The sequence below is a fragment of the Haliotis cracherodii genome, unplaced genomic scaffold, assembly GCF_022045235.1.
Source record: "Haliotis cracherodii isolate W230 unplaced genomic scaffold, xgHalCrac1.p SCAF_9, whole genome shotgun sequence".
Classification (NCBI taxonomy): Eukaryota; Metazoa; Mollusca; class Gastropoda; order Lepetellida; family Haliotidae; genus Haliotis; species Haliotis cracherodii.
In genome coordinates, this window is record NW_027266343.1 from 22,044,588 (window position 1) to 22,061,465 (window position 16,878).

Here is a 16,878-nt window from a genome sequence, read left to right on the forward strand (position 1 = left end):
GAACATGTAAATTAACTGTACCCTGTAACATAAACATGGACTAACCCAACCACCCTTTACTTAGTAAACTAATCAAGAAGCCCACAATAGATATTAAACTAAAAAACTACTATACTATCAACTTAAATTAATATCGAAGAATAAAAGAACCTGAACTTGATAAGAAAAAATGAATTGTTTGATAGGCATTACTCAGAAGTTGACGGATGACAAAGTAGACACTATTTAGGGATAAAAACTTCTTTATTTACTGTAAAGGCGATGGTTCGGTACAGATCCTTATCCTTGTTTGACAAATGGTATAAGGATCTATACCTAAATATTGCCTTTATGGTAAATAAAGAAGTTGTTATCCATAAATTGTCTACTTTGTAGATTAAAATATTTACAATGAAACTATACTAAAACTTGTGTGTGCCACATAATACTTGTTGACTAAAGTATGGGACTTTCTGTTGTATCGTCGCACTGCCAATGTGGCATATTTTCCCCAACAGAAGTGATATCATTCAACCAGTAATGTGTGTCACTTTCTTATTATAGTAGAGAAATATGCCATTCTAGTTTAAAGTTGTACATCATTGTGCATGAGTTTTCCAAAAGGGAACTTATGTCAGCAGACTTGAAGTGATGTCATTACAGCGGAAATGCATTTAGTTTTCTCAGTATGTTTGCAAGAGGCAAGGTACTTTAACCTGGTGTGAGGTTGTAGTAGACAAGGTCCCTTTTAATGGAATAGGTTGCAAACACTCTAGATTCTAGATGTTAAATGGTTCCTCCTATGTTTTCTTCCAGTCAGTTGGAGACACAGATAGAGGAGGAGACGCAAGTGGAATACTATCATCAACAGCAGCACGGGGCAGGGTGAGCTGTGCATAATAGTGTATTGAGTTGTTTCAGACATGCTAGTGGTGTACTGATTACATAGGCCTTGTGTTGTTACCGACATGCTAGTGGTGTACTGACTACATAGGCCTTGTGTTATTACCGACATGCTAGTGGTGTACTGATTACATAGGCCTTGTGTTGTTACCGACATGCTAGTGGTGTACTGATTACATAGGCCTTGTGTTGTTACAGACGTGCTAGTGGTGTACTGATTACATAGGCCTTGTGTTGTTACAGACGTGCTAGTGGTGTACTGATTACAAAGGCCTTGTGTTGTTACAGACGTGCTAGTGGTGTACTGATTACATAGACCTTGTGTTGTTACAGACATGCTAGTGGTGTACTGATTACATAGGCCTTGTGTTGTTATCGACATGCTAGTGGTGTACTGATTACATAGACCATGTGTTGTTACAGACGTGCTAGTGGTGTACTGATTTCATAGGCCTTGTGTTGTTACAGACGTGCTAGTGGTGTACTGATTACATAGGCCTTGTGTTGTTATCGACATGCTAGTGGTGTACTGATTACATAGACCATGTGTTGTTACAGACGTGCTAGTGGTGTACTGATTACATAGGCCTTGTGTTGTTACAGACGTGCTAGTGGTGTACTGATTACATAGGCCTTGTGTTGTTACAGACGTGCTAGTGGTGTACTGATTACAAAAGGCCTTGTGTTGTTACAGACGTGCTAGTGGTGTACTGATTTCATAGGCCTTGTGTTGTTACAGACGTGCTAGTGGTGTACTGATTACATAGGCCTTGTGTTGTTATCGACATGCTAGTGGTGTACTGATTACATAGACCATGTGTTACAGACGTGCTAGTGGTGTACTGATTACATAGACCATGTGTTACAGACGTGCTAGTGGTGTACTGATTACATAGGCCATGTGTTACAGACATGCTAGTGGTGTACTGATTACATAGGCCATGTGTTACAGACGTGCTAGTGGTGTACTGATTACATAGGCCATGTGTTACAGACATGCTAGTGGTGTACTGATTACATAGGCCATGTGTTACAGACATGCTAGTGGTGTACTGATTACATAGGCCATGTGTTACAGACGTGCTAGTGGTGTACTGATTACATAGACCATGTGTTACAGACATGCTAGTGGTGTACTGATTACATAGGCCTTGTGTTACAGACGTGCTAGTGGTGTACTGATTACATAGGCCATGTGTTACAGACGTGCTAGTGGTGTACTGATTACATAGGCCATGTGTTACAGACGTGCTAGTGGTGTACTGATTACATAGGCCATGTGTTACAGACATGCTAGTGGTGTACTGATTACATAGGCCTTGTGTTACAGACGTGCTAGTGGTGTACTGATTACATAGGCCATGTGTTACAGACGTGCTAGTGGTGTACTGATTACATAGGCCATGTGTTACAGACGTGCTAGTGGTGTACTGATTACATAGGCCATGTGTTACAGACGTGCTAGTGGTGTACTGATTACATAGGCCATGTGTTACAGACATGCTAGTGGTGTACTGATTACATAGGCCTTGTGTTACAGACGTGCTAGTGGTGTACTGATTACATAGGCCATGTGTTACAGACGTGCTAGTGGTGTACTGATTACATAGGCCATGTGTTACAGACGTGCTAGTGGTGTACTGATTACATAGGCCATGTGTTACAGACGTACTAGTGGTGTACTGATGCACATTCTGATGGAGCAGCGCCACCAGAAGGCAATGGTTGAGCTTGAAACTGAGATGAAGACAGAACTTGAGAAGTCCAAGGAGGAACTGAACACAGCCTTGGAACTGGAACTGCAGAAAGAGCTTGAGGTGAGATGAGTGAGGGTCTCAGTAGACAGCCAACTCAGGATAACGTCAGTCATATGAATAGGAGAGTCACAAACTTTGTACGATTATATATGTCATCACACAGTTAAATATATTCTCTCATACTGTGTTTTCGAGCCCTTAAGAAGTATTTGTCATTACGTGTTACTTCTAATAACACTGAAATTAAGTCATTCCTTTGAGAACATTTGGTTCTGTTTACAATTGGTTAGTCAGATGACCGCATCTTGTCAATTGAATCATGATAATGCCTCCCCAAGCAAGCAGCATTAGAAACTGGCACTAGTCCTGCAGTCCTTGCCAAACTGCCCAATAGTTAAGGTATCATAAGGACTAGTAGAAATTTGCCATTTTCAAGGGGTCTGCTATATGTTATCATGATAAGGACTTGTGAACTAAAACTCTTTGTTTTCTACCGCTGGAGAGACCCGTCAATCAGGTGCTATCTTGTTACCGTCACATGATTTCGAACCCCTCCATGACAGTCAAGTTAAAAACAGAGGCACAACATGATGAATTACATGACATTACTGACAGGAAGTTTACAAACTACATGACAAAAGCCTGCAACACATTGAGAGATTTAATTAAGTTGTACAATATTTACTCTTTATCTGTAAAGTTAAAGCCTCATATAAGCCTCAAATACTGTATCTTTCACTGCCTTCACTGCTTCCACATACAATGTACTCCAGTATTTATTGTCATGACTCTTCAATTACCGGTATGTACAACTCTGAAAAAAAACAATTAAAACCACCTAAACTCACTTGAAGCTATTCAGTTCCATAATACAATTGATGAGAATAATCATAGGTATTATTTAATTTTAGACCAGTAATTGTTAAGGGGAGAGAGAACTACTGATTTCCTATCACTATGTTTTTTTTCCTAGATCCATACTGATGAGTGATAAGATTGTCACTACCATGGTAGATGGTGAGGGATGGGGAGAGTTTCATAGCAAATGACAGCTCAGTGGATTTGGTGTGTAGAAGATAAGTCAATAGTTGTTGTCAATAGTGTTAAGTGCTTTGGTACAATGTCTGTGAATTATGCTGCTGCTTGTTCCTACATTTCAGAGCCACAAACAGCAGTTGCTGACACAATTGGCCGCTGTCAGTGGAATGTCCAATGATGACCTGAATGATGCAGTCAGTGCGGCAGCTACAGGTGAGAGATCTTGGAGCATCTTTTATACACCTCAGCAAGGTAGCCCCATTCTTCAAATGGCACTGGTCTTGTTTTGTTGCTGTGTGGACTTGTGTGATTCAGAGTTATTGGATGCAGTAAGAGCAGGTGATCTAGGAGTTCATCATGATTATCCCTTGATACTGTAGGTGCAGCCTTTCATGGATAGATAGCTGGGATCAAAATGGCCTGAACTGTTGGAGTTCAGATAGAAAGTGATACACTGCTTATCATTACTAAGAATATTAGTGTAAACTTTAACTTTGATAAGAATACATAAGACATATCAACATTCATATGATATATCTTTGTATGGCACAAAGAGGGTAAACAAAATATATATGGGAAGCACACGGCCAAGGCCGGTTACTCATTACTCTCTTTTTCGCACCAGCCGAGTGGTTGGGGATAATTTCCTGAGCTTTGTAGTCCGAGCCACCCTATCAAAAGTTTTGCTCGGATTACATTCTTCAGACCCTTTAGCATCATATCTAGATGTTATATTTTTTACTTATCCTGGATTACTCCTTGATGCATCTACTTCTTACCTTATGATAAAAAAGACGATAAAAAAGACATGCGTAACGATGGTCCAAGATGAAGAAAAAAGGTTGTTTTAACTACTTTTGCAAGGACCCATCACTGCTGTCATGTGACCGTCCATTGTGACATCACATCTGGTCACATTCCTGCTGGTCACCAAACAGACTTGTTCTGCCCTGTTTTGTTCCTCAACTTTTGGCTATAGTTTTGTGGTTTGCGCTTTGCTTTCACGTTAAATTTGGTCTGCGACTGGTGAAGTATACCTTATCTTATTATTCTTGTATTTGTTTAATAATATGTATGTTTTCTACTTGAAAACACTTTGTCTTTTTCTTCCATGTGGCTTGGTGTTTCCCTCCATTTTGTAATTCGCTGTATGTTTGTCTCCTTAATTCGAGGCAGTCATTATAGTTTGCAATTCTTTGGCTCAGGATTATATTTTGTATGTATAAATACCTTAAGCCTTTAGTGGCATTGTCTAGAGTTTCAAGTTTGTATTTTATAGACATTAAAATTCTAAATTTTGCAGACTTAAACTTTGGTTTATTTATTGCTTTGTACAAGTACTACTTTCACTGCAACTTCAAGTTTTGCATAACTTATGTTTGCATGGTTGAAGTGACCATTCATCCTAGCAGGCAGACTGCAACTTCATCCCTTTCAGAGATTTCTGAGACCATTCCTAGACTATCCCGACCTCATTCTTCAACTACCACAAAGACTGAAGAAATATCTACTGTGTTGGACAGTCAATAAAATGTTTGGAGTTCAAAGCTGTCATCAAAGCTATAACGCATTTGGCCTCTCAACTCAAACACAAGTTCTAAATGATAAGAACAGACAACTCATCCATGGCCTTTTACATCAATCTCCGAGGAATGATCAGATCGGCGACCCTTCTGTGATTAACCTTTCAACTAACAGTCTCAATTTACGCATAAGGGCAAGACACATCCAAGGAACACTTTACATACGAGCTGACATTCTATCCTGGACGTCCCTACCATTTCCAACAGAATGGATGCTCCATCCGGAGGCATTCCAGCTGATAACAAGGGAAAAAGGTTGCCCATTCAATAGACTTATTTGCAACAAGGTTCAACAAGCAAATAGTGACATTTGTTTCACCTGTCACGGACCCCCCCCACCACTAGAAGGCCATATTCAGACAGAGTAGTCAAGGCAGTCTCCCTAACCCTCCAACTGACTGACTGAGTATGGTTTTACGCCGCTTTTGGCAATATTCCAGCAATATCACGGCGGGGGACACCAGACCTAACTGGGGGCTAACCCTTCAAAGTTCTACGAGGAATTTATACAATGATAAATGGAAGAATTTTGACCAGTTTGCGACTTATAAAGGGTTTATGGCAGCCAAAGCTACCTCACCACAAGTAGCAGAATTCCTATGCCATCCAAACAGTACGCGGAATCTCAAAGGTTCTACATGAGGTACCTATCTTACAGCGATTAGTTGTGCTGACCATGCATAACAGATTCAAGCTCACCAAAGTTCTAGAATTATTAGCCTTACTAAGATCAGTGAAGCGCATTAACCCTTACAACATCTATTGCAGAAGACATAATTATCCCCCGCCACGAAGTGGAAGGGGGATATAGGAATGGGTGCCGTCCTTCCGTCCGGCCGTCACATTTCGTTTCCGGAGCAGATCTTGAAAACCGTACCATATTACTTCACCAAACTTGGCACATAGATAGATCTAGTGGTGAACTGGTGCCTTTTGATAGTTTGGGATTTAAAAAAAAAATATTTTTCGAGTTTCCATGGCAACGACTTTGATTTAGACTGAAAATGGCGTTAGTCCTGGTTTCCGGAGCAGATCTTGAAAACTACCATATTTCTTCACCAAACTTGGCACATAGATAGATCTAGTGGTGAACTGGTGCCTTTTGATAGTTTGAGATTTTTTTAAAAGTTATTTTTCGAGTTTCCATGGCAACGACTTTGATTTAGACTGAAAATGGCGGTAGTCCTTGTTTCCGGAGCAGATCTTGAAAACCGTACCATATTTCGTCACCAAACTTGGCACATAGATAGATCTAGTGATGAACTGGTGTCTTTTGATAGTTTGGGATTTTTAAAAAAGTTATTTTTTGAGTTTCCATGGCAACGACTTTGATTTAGACTGAAAATGGCGTTAGTCCTGGTTTCCGGAGCAGATCTTGAAAAGTGTACCATATTTCTTCACCAAACTAGGCACATAGATAGATCCAGTGGTGAACTGGTGCCTTTTGATAATTTGAGATTTTTTTTAAAGTTTCCATGGCAACGACTTTGATTTAGACTGAAAATGGCGTTAGTCCTGGTTTCCGGAGCAGATCTTGAAAACTGTACCATATTTCTTCACCAAACATGGCACATAGATAGATCTAGTGGTGAACTGGTGCCTTTTGATAGTTTGGGATTTAAAAAAAAAATATTTTTCGAGTTTCCATGGCAACGACTTTGATTTAGACTGAAAATGGCGTTAGTCCTGGTTTCCGGAGCAGATCTTGAAAACCGTACCATATTTCGTCACCAAACTTGGCACATAGATAGATCTAGTGATGAACTGGTGTCTTTTGATAGTTTGGGATTTTTAAAAAAGTTATTTTTTGAGTTTCCATGGCAACGACTTTGATTTAGACTGAAAATGGCGGTAGTCCTTGTTTCCGGAGCAGATCTTGAAAAACGTACTATATTTCTTTACAAAAAGGCCCAGCGAACATAGTTCACAGAAGCTAATGCATTGTACACACCCGACATGTCATATTGGCGGGGGATGTGAGTATTTCATGCTTGTTTCTTCTAGCCTTAGCCAAAACAGGCAGAACAGTGGTAGAACATTTTTAGTCCACTAGTCCTTATAATGATAACATATAGCAGACCCCTTAAAAATGACAAATTTCTACTAGTCCCTATGATACCTTAACTATTGGGCAGTTTGGCAAGGATCACAGGACTAGTGCCAATTTCTAACGTTGCAGAATGTCTGAGGTTCATGCAATTGATTTCTCACGTACTCGATTTGACAACGGCGAGAATGCATCAGCTCACTTCGACCTGAGATGGGATTTTATCGCCAAGAATCAACTACCCAATCAGCCAGATGGACAGTTTCATATTCCACCACTGTCATTAATCCAGGGATCAGAGGACACCGAGGATTTATTCCCTTGTCCAGTTCGAGCCTTTCGCATCTATCTACACAGGTAAAGCTCCAGATGACATAACCTAAGAAGATTGTTCATCCCATTATCTAGGAATAATACCACAGAGGTATCCAGAACAACCATTTTCTTCTGAATGAAAGCAGTAATCCTCAGAGTCAGAGCGGCAGTGCCCAGGTTGAACCCATTACCAGCCGTAGGATTCAAGCAATAACTATGAGTCAGGATAAGATAAAATATGTAATTTTTGGGGTAAAATATTATTAATACTTATCCTGATTCATATGCTAAGGCGCCCACCCAGCTGTCCCCTCTTCCCCTCTTTCGGCTGAATTAACTACGTGAAATGAGAGAGTGACCGGGCTTCTGGTGTGTATGCGCAGTCTAGGGGTGCATTCGGGTGAGATATTTTCTCTGTTCTGGGAACAGAGTTCAGGAAGTTTCCACTACCTTTCTGAAATGAGTAGAGATAGGCAATAAGTATGGGTCAGGATAAGTATAAATAATATTTTTACCCTACAAAATACCTATTTCCCTTACTGTTCTCTGATTCCTCATTTCATTGCTTCCCACAGAGACTGGTGTTGGTCACTGTTCTCTGATTCCTCATATCATTGTTGCCCACAGAGACTGGTGTTGGTCCCTGTTCTCTGATTCCTCATGTCATTAATGCCCACAGAGACTGGTGTTGGTCACTGTTCTCTGATTCCTCATGTCATTAATGCCCACAAAGGCTGGTGTTGGTCCCTGTTCTCTGATTCCTCATGTCATTGCTTCCCACAGAGACTGGTGTTGGTCCATGTTCTCTGATTCCTCATGTCATTGTTGCCCACAGAGGCTGGTGTTGGTCACTGTTCTCTGATTCCTCATGTCATTACTGCCCACAAAGGCTGGTGTTGGTCCGTGTTCTCTGATTCCTCATGTCATTAATGCCCACAAAGACTGGTGTTGGTCCCTGTTCTCTGATTCCTCATGTCATTGTTGCCCACAGAGACTGGTGTTGGTCACTGTTCTCTGATTCCTCATGTCATTACTGCCCACAAAGGCTGGTGTTGGTCACTGTTCACTGATTCCTCATGTCATTGTTGCCCACAAAGGCTGGTGTTGGTCCCTGTTCTCTGATTCCTCATGTCATTACTGCCCACAAAGACTGGTGTTGGTCACTGTTCTCTGATTCCTCATGTCATTACTGCCCACAAAGGCTGGTGTTGGTCACTGTTCTCTGATTCCTCATGTCATTGTTGCCCACAGAGGCTGGTGTTGGTCCCTGTTCACTGATTCCTCATGTCATTACTGCCCACAAAGACTGGTGTTGGTCCCTGTTCTCTGATTCCTCATGTCATTACTGCCCACAGAGACTGGTGTTGGTCAATGTTCTCTGATTCCTCATGTCATTACTGCCCACAAAGGCTGGTGTTGGTCACTGTTCTCTGATTCCTCATGTCATTGTTGCCCACAGAGACTGGTGTTGGTCACTGTTCTCTGATTCCTCATGTCATTAATGCCCACAAAGGCTGGTGTTGGTCCCTGTTCTCTGATTCCTCATGTCATTGCTTCCCACAAAGACTGGTGTTGGTCCCTGTTCACTGATTCCTCATGTCATTAATGCCCACAAAGGCTGGTGTTGGTCACTGTTCTCTGATTCCTCATGTCATTAATGCCCACAAAGACTGGTGTTGGTCCCTGTTCACTGATTCCTCATGTCATTAATGCCCACAAAGGCTGGTGTTGGTCACTGTTCTCTGATTCCTCATGTCATTAATGCCCACAAAGACTGGTGTTGGTCCCTGTTCACTGATTCCTCATGTCATTAATGCCCACAGAGACTGGTGTTGGTCCCTGTTCTCTGATTCCTCATGTCATTAATGCCCACAGAGACTGGTGTTGGTCACTGTTCTCTGATTCCTCATGTCATTGTTGCCCACAGAGACTGGTGTTGGTCAATGTTCTCTGATTCCTCATGTCATTACTGCCCACAAAGGCTGGTGTTGGTCACTGTTCTCTGATTCCTCATGTTATTACTGCCCACAAAGGCTGGTGTTGGTCACTGTTCTCTGATTCCTCATGTCATTGTTGCCCACAAAGGCTGGTGTTGGTCCCTGTTCTCTGATTCCTCATGTCATTGCTTCCCACAGAGACTGGTGTTGGTCCCTGTTCTCTGATTCCTCATGTCATTACTGCCCACAAAGGCTGGTGTTGGTCACTGTTCTCTGATTCCTCATGTTATTACTGCCCACAGAGACTGGTGTTGGTCAATGTTCTCTGATTCCTCATGTCATTGCTTCCCACAGAGACTGGTGTTGGTCACTGTTCTCTGATTCCTCATGTCATTACTGCCCACAAAGACTGGTGTTGGTCCCTGTTCTCTGATTCCTCATGTCATTACTGCCCACAGAGACTGGTGTTGGTCACTGTTCTCTGATTCCTCATGTCATTGTTGCCCACAGAGACTGGTGTTGGTCAATGTTCTCTGATTCCTCATGTCATTACTGCCCACAAAGGCTGGTGTTGGTCACTGTTCTCTGATTCCTCATGTTATTACTGCCCACAAAGGCTGGTGTTGGTCACTGTTCTCTGATTCCTCATGTCATTGTTGCCCACAAAGGCTGGTGTTGGTCCCTGTTCTCTGATTCCTCATGTCATTGCTTCCCACAGAGACTGGTGTTGGTCCCTGTTCTCTGATTCCTCATGTCATTACTGCCCACAAAGGCTGGTGTTGGTCACTGTTCTCTGATTCCTCATGTTATTACTGCCCACAGAGACTGGTGTTGGTCAATGTTCTCTGATTCCTCATGTCATTGCTTCCCACAGAGACTGGTGTTGGTCACTGTTCTCTGATTCCTCATGTCATTACTGCCCACAAAGACTGGTGTTGGTCCCTGTTCTCTGATTCCTCATGTCATTACTGCCCACAGAGACTGGTGTTGGTCAATGTTCTCTGATTCCTCATGTCATTACTGCCCACAAAGGCTGGTGTTGGTCACTGTTCTCTGATTCCTCATGTCATTGTTGCCCACAGAGACTGGTGTTGGTCACTGTTCTCTGATTCCTCATGTCATTAATGCCCACAAAGGCTGGTGTTGGTCCCTGTTCTCTGATTCCTCATGTCATTGCTTCCCACAAAGACTGGTGTTGGTCCCTGTTCACTGATTCCTCATGTCATTAATGCCCACAAAGGCTGGTGTTGGTCACTGTTCTCTGATTCCTCATGTCATTAATGCCCACAAAGACTGGTGTTGGTCCCTGTTCACTGATTCCTCATGTCATTAATGCCCACAAAGGCTGGTGTTGGTCACTGTTCTCTGATTCCTCATGTCATTAATGCCCACAAAGACTGGTGTTGGTCCCTGTTCACTGATTCCTCATGTCATTAATGCCCACAGAGACTGGTGTTGGTCCCTGTTCTCTGATTCCTCATGTCATTAATGCCCACAGAGACTGGTGTTGGTCACTGTTCTCTGATTCCTCATGTCATTGTTGCCCACAGAGACTGGTGTTGGTCAATGTTCTCTGATTCCTCATGTCATTACTGCCCACAAAGGCTGGTGTTGGTCACTGTTCTCTGATTCCTCATGTTATTACTGCCCACAAAGGCTGGTGTTGGTCACTGTTCTCTGATTCCTCATGTCATTGTTGCCCACAAAGGCTGGTGTTGGTCCCTGTTCTCTGATTCCTCATGTCATTGCTTCCCACAAAGGCTGGTGTTGGTCACTGTTCTCTGATTCCTCATGTCATTGTTGCCCACAAAGGCTGGTGTTGGTCACTGTTCTCTGATTCCTCATGTCATTAATGCCCACAGAGACTGGTGTTGGTCCCTGTTCTCTGATTCCTCATGTCATTGTTGCCCACAAAGGCTGGTGTTGGTCCCTGTTCTCTGATTCCTCATGTCATTAATGCCCACAAAGACTGGTGTTGGTCCCTGTTCTCTGATTCCTCATGTCATTAATGCCCACAAAGGCTGGTGTTGGTCACTGTTCACTGATTCCTCATGTCATTGTTGCCCACAAAGGCTGGTGTTGGTCCCTGTTCACTGATTCCTCATGTCATTACTGCCCACAAAGGCTGGTGTTGGTCCCTGTTCTCTGATTCCTCATGTCATTGTTGCCCACAAAGGCTGGTGTTGGTCACTGTTCTCTGATTCCTCATGTCATTAATGCCCACAGAGACTGGTGTTGGTCCCTGTTCTCTGATTCCTCATGTCATTGTTGCCCACAAAGGCTGGTGTTGGTCCCTGTTCTCTGATTCCTCATGTCATTAATGCCCACAGAGACTGGTGTTGGTCACTGTTCTCTGATTCCTCATGTCATTGTTGCCCACAAAGGCTGGTGTTGGTCACTGTTCTCTGATTCCTCATGTCATTAATGCCCACAGAGACTGGTGTTGGTCACTGTTCTCTGATTCCTCATGTCATTGTTGCCCACAAAGGCTGGTGTTGGTCACTGTTCTCTGATTCCTCATGTCATTGCTGCCCACAAAGGCTGGTGTTGGTCACTGTTCACTGATTCCTCATGTCATTGTTGCCCACAAAGGCTGGTGTTGGTCCCTGTTCACTGATTCCTCATGTCATTGTTGCCCACAAAGGCTGGTGTTGGTCCCTGTTCTCTGATTCCTCATGTCATTAATGCCCACAAAGACTGGTGTTGGTCCCTGTTCTCTGATTCCTCATGTCATTGTTGCCCACAAAGGCTGGTGTTGGTCACTGTTCTCTGATTCCTCATGTCATTGTTGCCCACAAAGGCTGGTGTTGGTCCCTGTTCTCTGATTCCTCATGTCATTGTTGCCCACAAAGACTGGTGTTGGTCCCTGTTCTCTGATTCCTCATGTCATTAATGCCCACAAAGGCTGGTGTTGGTCACTGTTCACTGATTCCTCATGTCATTGTTGCCCACAAAGGCTGGTGTTGGTCCCTGTTCACTGATTCCTCATGTCATTACTGCCCACAAAGGCTGGTGTTGGTCCCTGTTCTCTGATTCCTCATGTCATTGTTGCCCACAGAGACTGGTGTTGGTCACTGTTCTCTGATTCCTCATGTCATTACTTCCCACAAAGGCTGGTGTTGGTCCCTGTTCTCTGATTCCTCATGTCATTGTTGCCCACAGAGACTGGTGTTGGTCCGTGTTCTCTGATTCCTCATGTCATTACTGCCCACAAAGACTGGTGTTGGTCCCTGTTCTCTGATTCCTCATGTCATTACTGCCCACAAAGGCTGGTGTTGGTCCCTGTTCTCTGATTTCTCATGTCATTGTTGCCCACAAAGACTGGTGTTGGTCCGTGTTCTCTGATTCCTCATGTCATTCTTGCCCACAAAGACTGGTGTTGGTCCGTGTTATCTGATTCCTCATGTCATTAATGCCCACAAAGACTGGTGTTGGTCCTTGTTCTCTGATTCCTCATGTCATTGTTGCCCACAGAGACTGGTGTTGGTGATGAGAAAGCGAAGAAGCTAGCCAAAGAGTTACGTGTTGGCATCAAACGAGCTAAATCTTCCCTGACTACAGCCCAAGATGACTCCGAGGAAGAATATGGTAAGTGAACATGTGCTTAAATCAGTGAAAAAGAAAATTGAATAAACAAATAAATGTGTTTACTGAATGAGAATTTCTGTGTTCAACATATCCTTAGATGTATAGCCATTCAACTGGGGGAAAGGTCAAGGTGGGAAAAGGACTCTTTTTGTCCACTAGAAATATTGCAGAAACTTGTAATGATAGTATAAAAATTATCAGCCATGTTCAATGGTTGGCAACCAGCCTTTTGTCTTTGTTATACCTGCAAGGTTATACTTCTGAATTCTTTAAGTACTAAAGAATAGCTAAAACGAGCAAAAAATAGTATTTTTTCAAATTTTAAAATATAATCAAACTTTGAGCAAGTCTGTGACCCTTGATGAATGTTTTACCATATGTTTGTAATGTTATTATTTACTTCTCCTGAGAAAGACAACTGATGTTCAAATATGTATAAAATGCAAACTAAAAACCTCTCAAATCAACCTTTTCAACACATTTTCACTTTAGTATACATTTGGTGTTGTTATAAACAAACAAAGTACAAACAAACAAGTGTTGACATAAACAAAGTCTAGTTCTCATCAATATGAACACATGAAAACTTTCATATATATTTCTCAAAAGTTTGCTAAAGTAATTTCTTAAGTTACGTAGAACCTGTAGGCCAAAATGGGCCTTGCTAATCCTTTCATGTGAAATAGTCTGTATTAAGAAACTCCATACTTACCGGGGAAATGCCTCCTACCGCTGTAGTTACTCAAAATATATACTTTGTATCCAAGAGTTAAAAACTCATGAAATTGTAACTGCCTGTTCTGTTAATTTCTTTCTACAGTGGTTTTAACATACATATTAAGATGAAACACCTATCATGAATTAAACCAGCACATTCCGATGTGTAGTGTCTTGCTGTCACAGTGCAGTAGGTCATGGTACTTGCTGCATGTGCATGCTGTGTAGCAGCATGGCTGATGTTTGTGTATGTTTGGCCAGGTTTGCAAAGGCAGCGCACTGATCCAGATGGGTTAACTCTCGACTACAAGACCCAGGTGCCGCGTCCAGCCAGCAGCAAGAAGAAGAAAGGGTTGAAGGCCAGAGCTCAACCTGCCTTCGTTGAGAACTACGGCTACAGGAACGAAGATGATGATGATTTCTAGTGCCTTCACACCATACATACTTACTCAACATTTCATAAGGACCACACCTTTGACTAAAGATGACTATTTTGGTTTTAGCTAATGTTGAGTAGTATCCAATAGGTTCCTGTTGATCAAGAGTGGCTGTGTACTGCTCTGTATGTCTGTGATAGTTTTGTTATATACTGACACTATTGTTGATTTAGTAGCTTTGTTTGCTGGAGAACACTTCGTTTGTACGGAACCTACACACAGCATTGATTTCTACCATGTTGGGAAAACCAAATGTCACAAATTGTCAGAGATGTGTAACTGACAAGTTGCCTGGTAGTCCTGACAGTCGGACACTGAATATTGCTCATGTTAACACTTCATTCTTTTCTTGAATACACTTGTTTAAAGAAACATGTGTGCTGTCAGCCATTTTACATTCATACATACTTCTGTACAACTAACTACCACAGGACGTTCTGGAAACCCTATTGCAAATGATGTATTTTAGTTATTTCTTACCTTGCAGATGAGAGCGGATACATTGAGAATGATTGGTTCTATGTCAAGGACATTTGAATGTTTCACACAGTCAGGTATCTCCTGGTTCCTGGACTTGCAAGGGATAGGAAGTTACATGTTTTTATCTTAAACCAGAAATAACTTCCTTTTGTAGAGGGACATTAGAGACATTATAGATGAAAATATCTATTAACCAGTTATTTTTCTAGATGAGTGTTTCCTATGATGCATTAAAATGAGAATGAATGCATATTAGGTGCATTGCGAGTCAACTTGGAAGCTTGTTCAGTTTTCATTTGACTGTCATTTCTATTATGATAGGAAATTAAATTCCCTTCAAATAAGTATAACTGAGGCTTAACAAATCATGATTTTTTTAAAAACAATTTGGTACAATTTTAGCCTGGGATGCCATGCCTTGGACCTCCCAAAATGATTACTGAAAAAAACCAGTACTCACAAAAAGAACAAGGAAAGTCCCTGTATATTCTAGTCACTACTGGACATGTGCAAGGGACTTGATGACTCCATGATAGAGAGTGGGATAACCAAAACTGTCTGCGTCTTTATGTAGTAGGTGCAGTGGGATAGCCTAGTGGTTAAATTGTACGTTTGTCACGCCCAAGGCCCAAAAACCTGCAGCTTACTGTGACAAATAGATCGACACATAAAGGACCCACACGTATTTGAAACAGGCTCAACATGAGATCAGCCTGCCACAGGCCTTCAGACAGATGCTTATTTCGAACACTGCATCCTGTACAGATTTCTAATTGCACATCATCTGTCCATCTGCCATTGTGTAAACATTTTGAGTTCCAAATATTGATAGTAAATCAATCCATCAAAATTAATTTGTGACCATGTTCATGAAAGCCACATCAATTCTACAGCAGGTCCAGTCACTCAGTAGGTTCATATGTCACTTATGACTAGGTCGTGCTGGAAGGCACTGTTTTCTGGAACACTATTTAATAAAATATTGATAGCTTTTAGCCTAAATTCAATCTGAGGACAGTTCAGATGACAATGCAGGCCTGCATCAATAGACATATTGGACATCCTCAGTCGACTATCAGATGTTTCTCTGAGGTTAGGTGCAGTACTCTCGTTAAATTAGGAATGGAGTGGAATTCTCCCTTATACTTTTATAGTTGTAAAGATTTGTTTCTTTGAAAAATATCTTGTCCAGTATAGCAATATTGCCATACATGCTTTACAAGACAGTATTAAGAACATAAATATGGTAAAGTCAGTGTCTGAAAATGTCCTTAAATATATGTCGGTGACAATCGTGATGTAACCAAGATTCCCTACCTTTTGTATATCAAGACCTGGTTTGCTTGTCACAAACACGTCATGTCGCTACCCATGTATACATTGATTAATCGTTCCAGCACTCAGCATTCCTTGAGTACATTGTAGAACTTTACCTCCAACTTCATATTGTAGACATTTCTATTTATTTCCGGTTTTGGAACTTTAGCAAATATGAGAAAAACAATTTCTATGTCATGCATATTTTTTCCGTCATCACATCTACTTGGATACCTTCATTGAGAGGATATGCACAATTCTCTGTATTTCTATACTTACACTTTTCTTATTCGCTAAGATTTATATCTAAAGAAATGTGGCATCTATTTTTGCATACTGATATTGTTCTGCATATTTTGTACAACAGAATAGTTTTTAGCATTTTCTTCTATTGTCAGGATGATTTACATCATGTAGAAATAAACAGTTGAACAATACCAACATCACATGACTTGTATTTATTATCCCCCCGACATATAATGACGGGGGGATATAGCCATCAGTATGTCCGTCCGTCTGTAATCATTGTTTGTCCGGAGCATATTTCCTAAACTGTACAACCTAGCTTCACTAAACTTGGTACATTTACCAATCAGGCTCAGTAGTAGTGCCTTTTGCTATTTAGAGATTTTTAGAATTTTATATTTTTGTCGTTTCCATGGAAATATGATGAACTTAGGAAATTTGAGGGTACTGCTCTTGTCCAGAGCATATTTCCTAAACCGTACAACCTAGCTTCACAAAACTTGGTACACTTACCAATCAGGCTCAGTAGTAGTG

General features: G+C 41.6%; 1 protein-coding gene across 1 annotated transcript in view; it reads left to right on the forward strand.

Annotated features, from left to right (window-relative positions):
• The window catches only part of LOC139452054 (trichohyalin-like), a 66,951-nt gene extending 50,462 nt beyond the window's left edge, over positions 1-16,489 (forward strand). Inside the window, exons 20-24 of the mRNA XM_071233353.1 lie at positions 796-864; positions 2,549-2,699; positions 3,800-3,890; positions 13,034-13,147; positions 14,126-16,489. Coding sequence (XP_071089454.1) covers positions 796-864; positions 2,549-2,699; positions 3,800-3,890; positions 13,034-13,147; positions 14,126-14,289 — 589 coding nt within the window. The 3' untranslated portion in view covers positions 14,290-16,489. The remainder of the gene's footprint in view (positions 1-795; positions 865-2,548; positions 2,700-3,799; positions 3,891-13,033; positions 13,148-14,125) is intronic.
• The last annotated feature ends 389 nt before the right edge of the window (positions 16,490-16,878 follow it).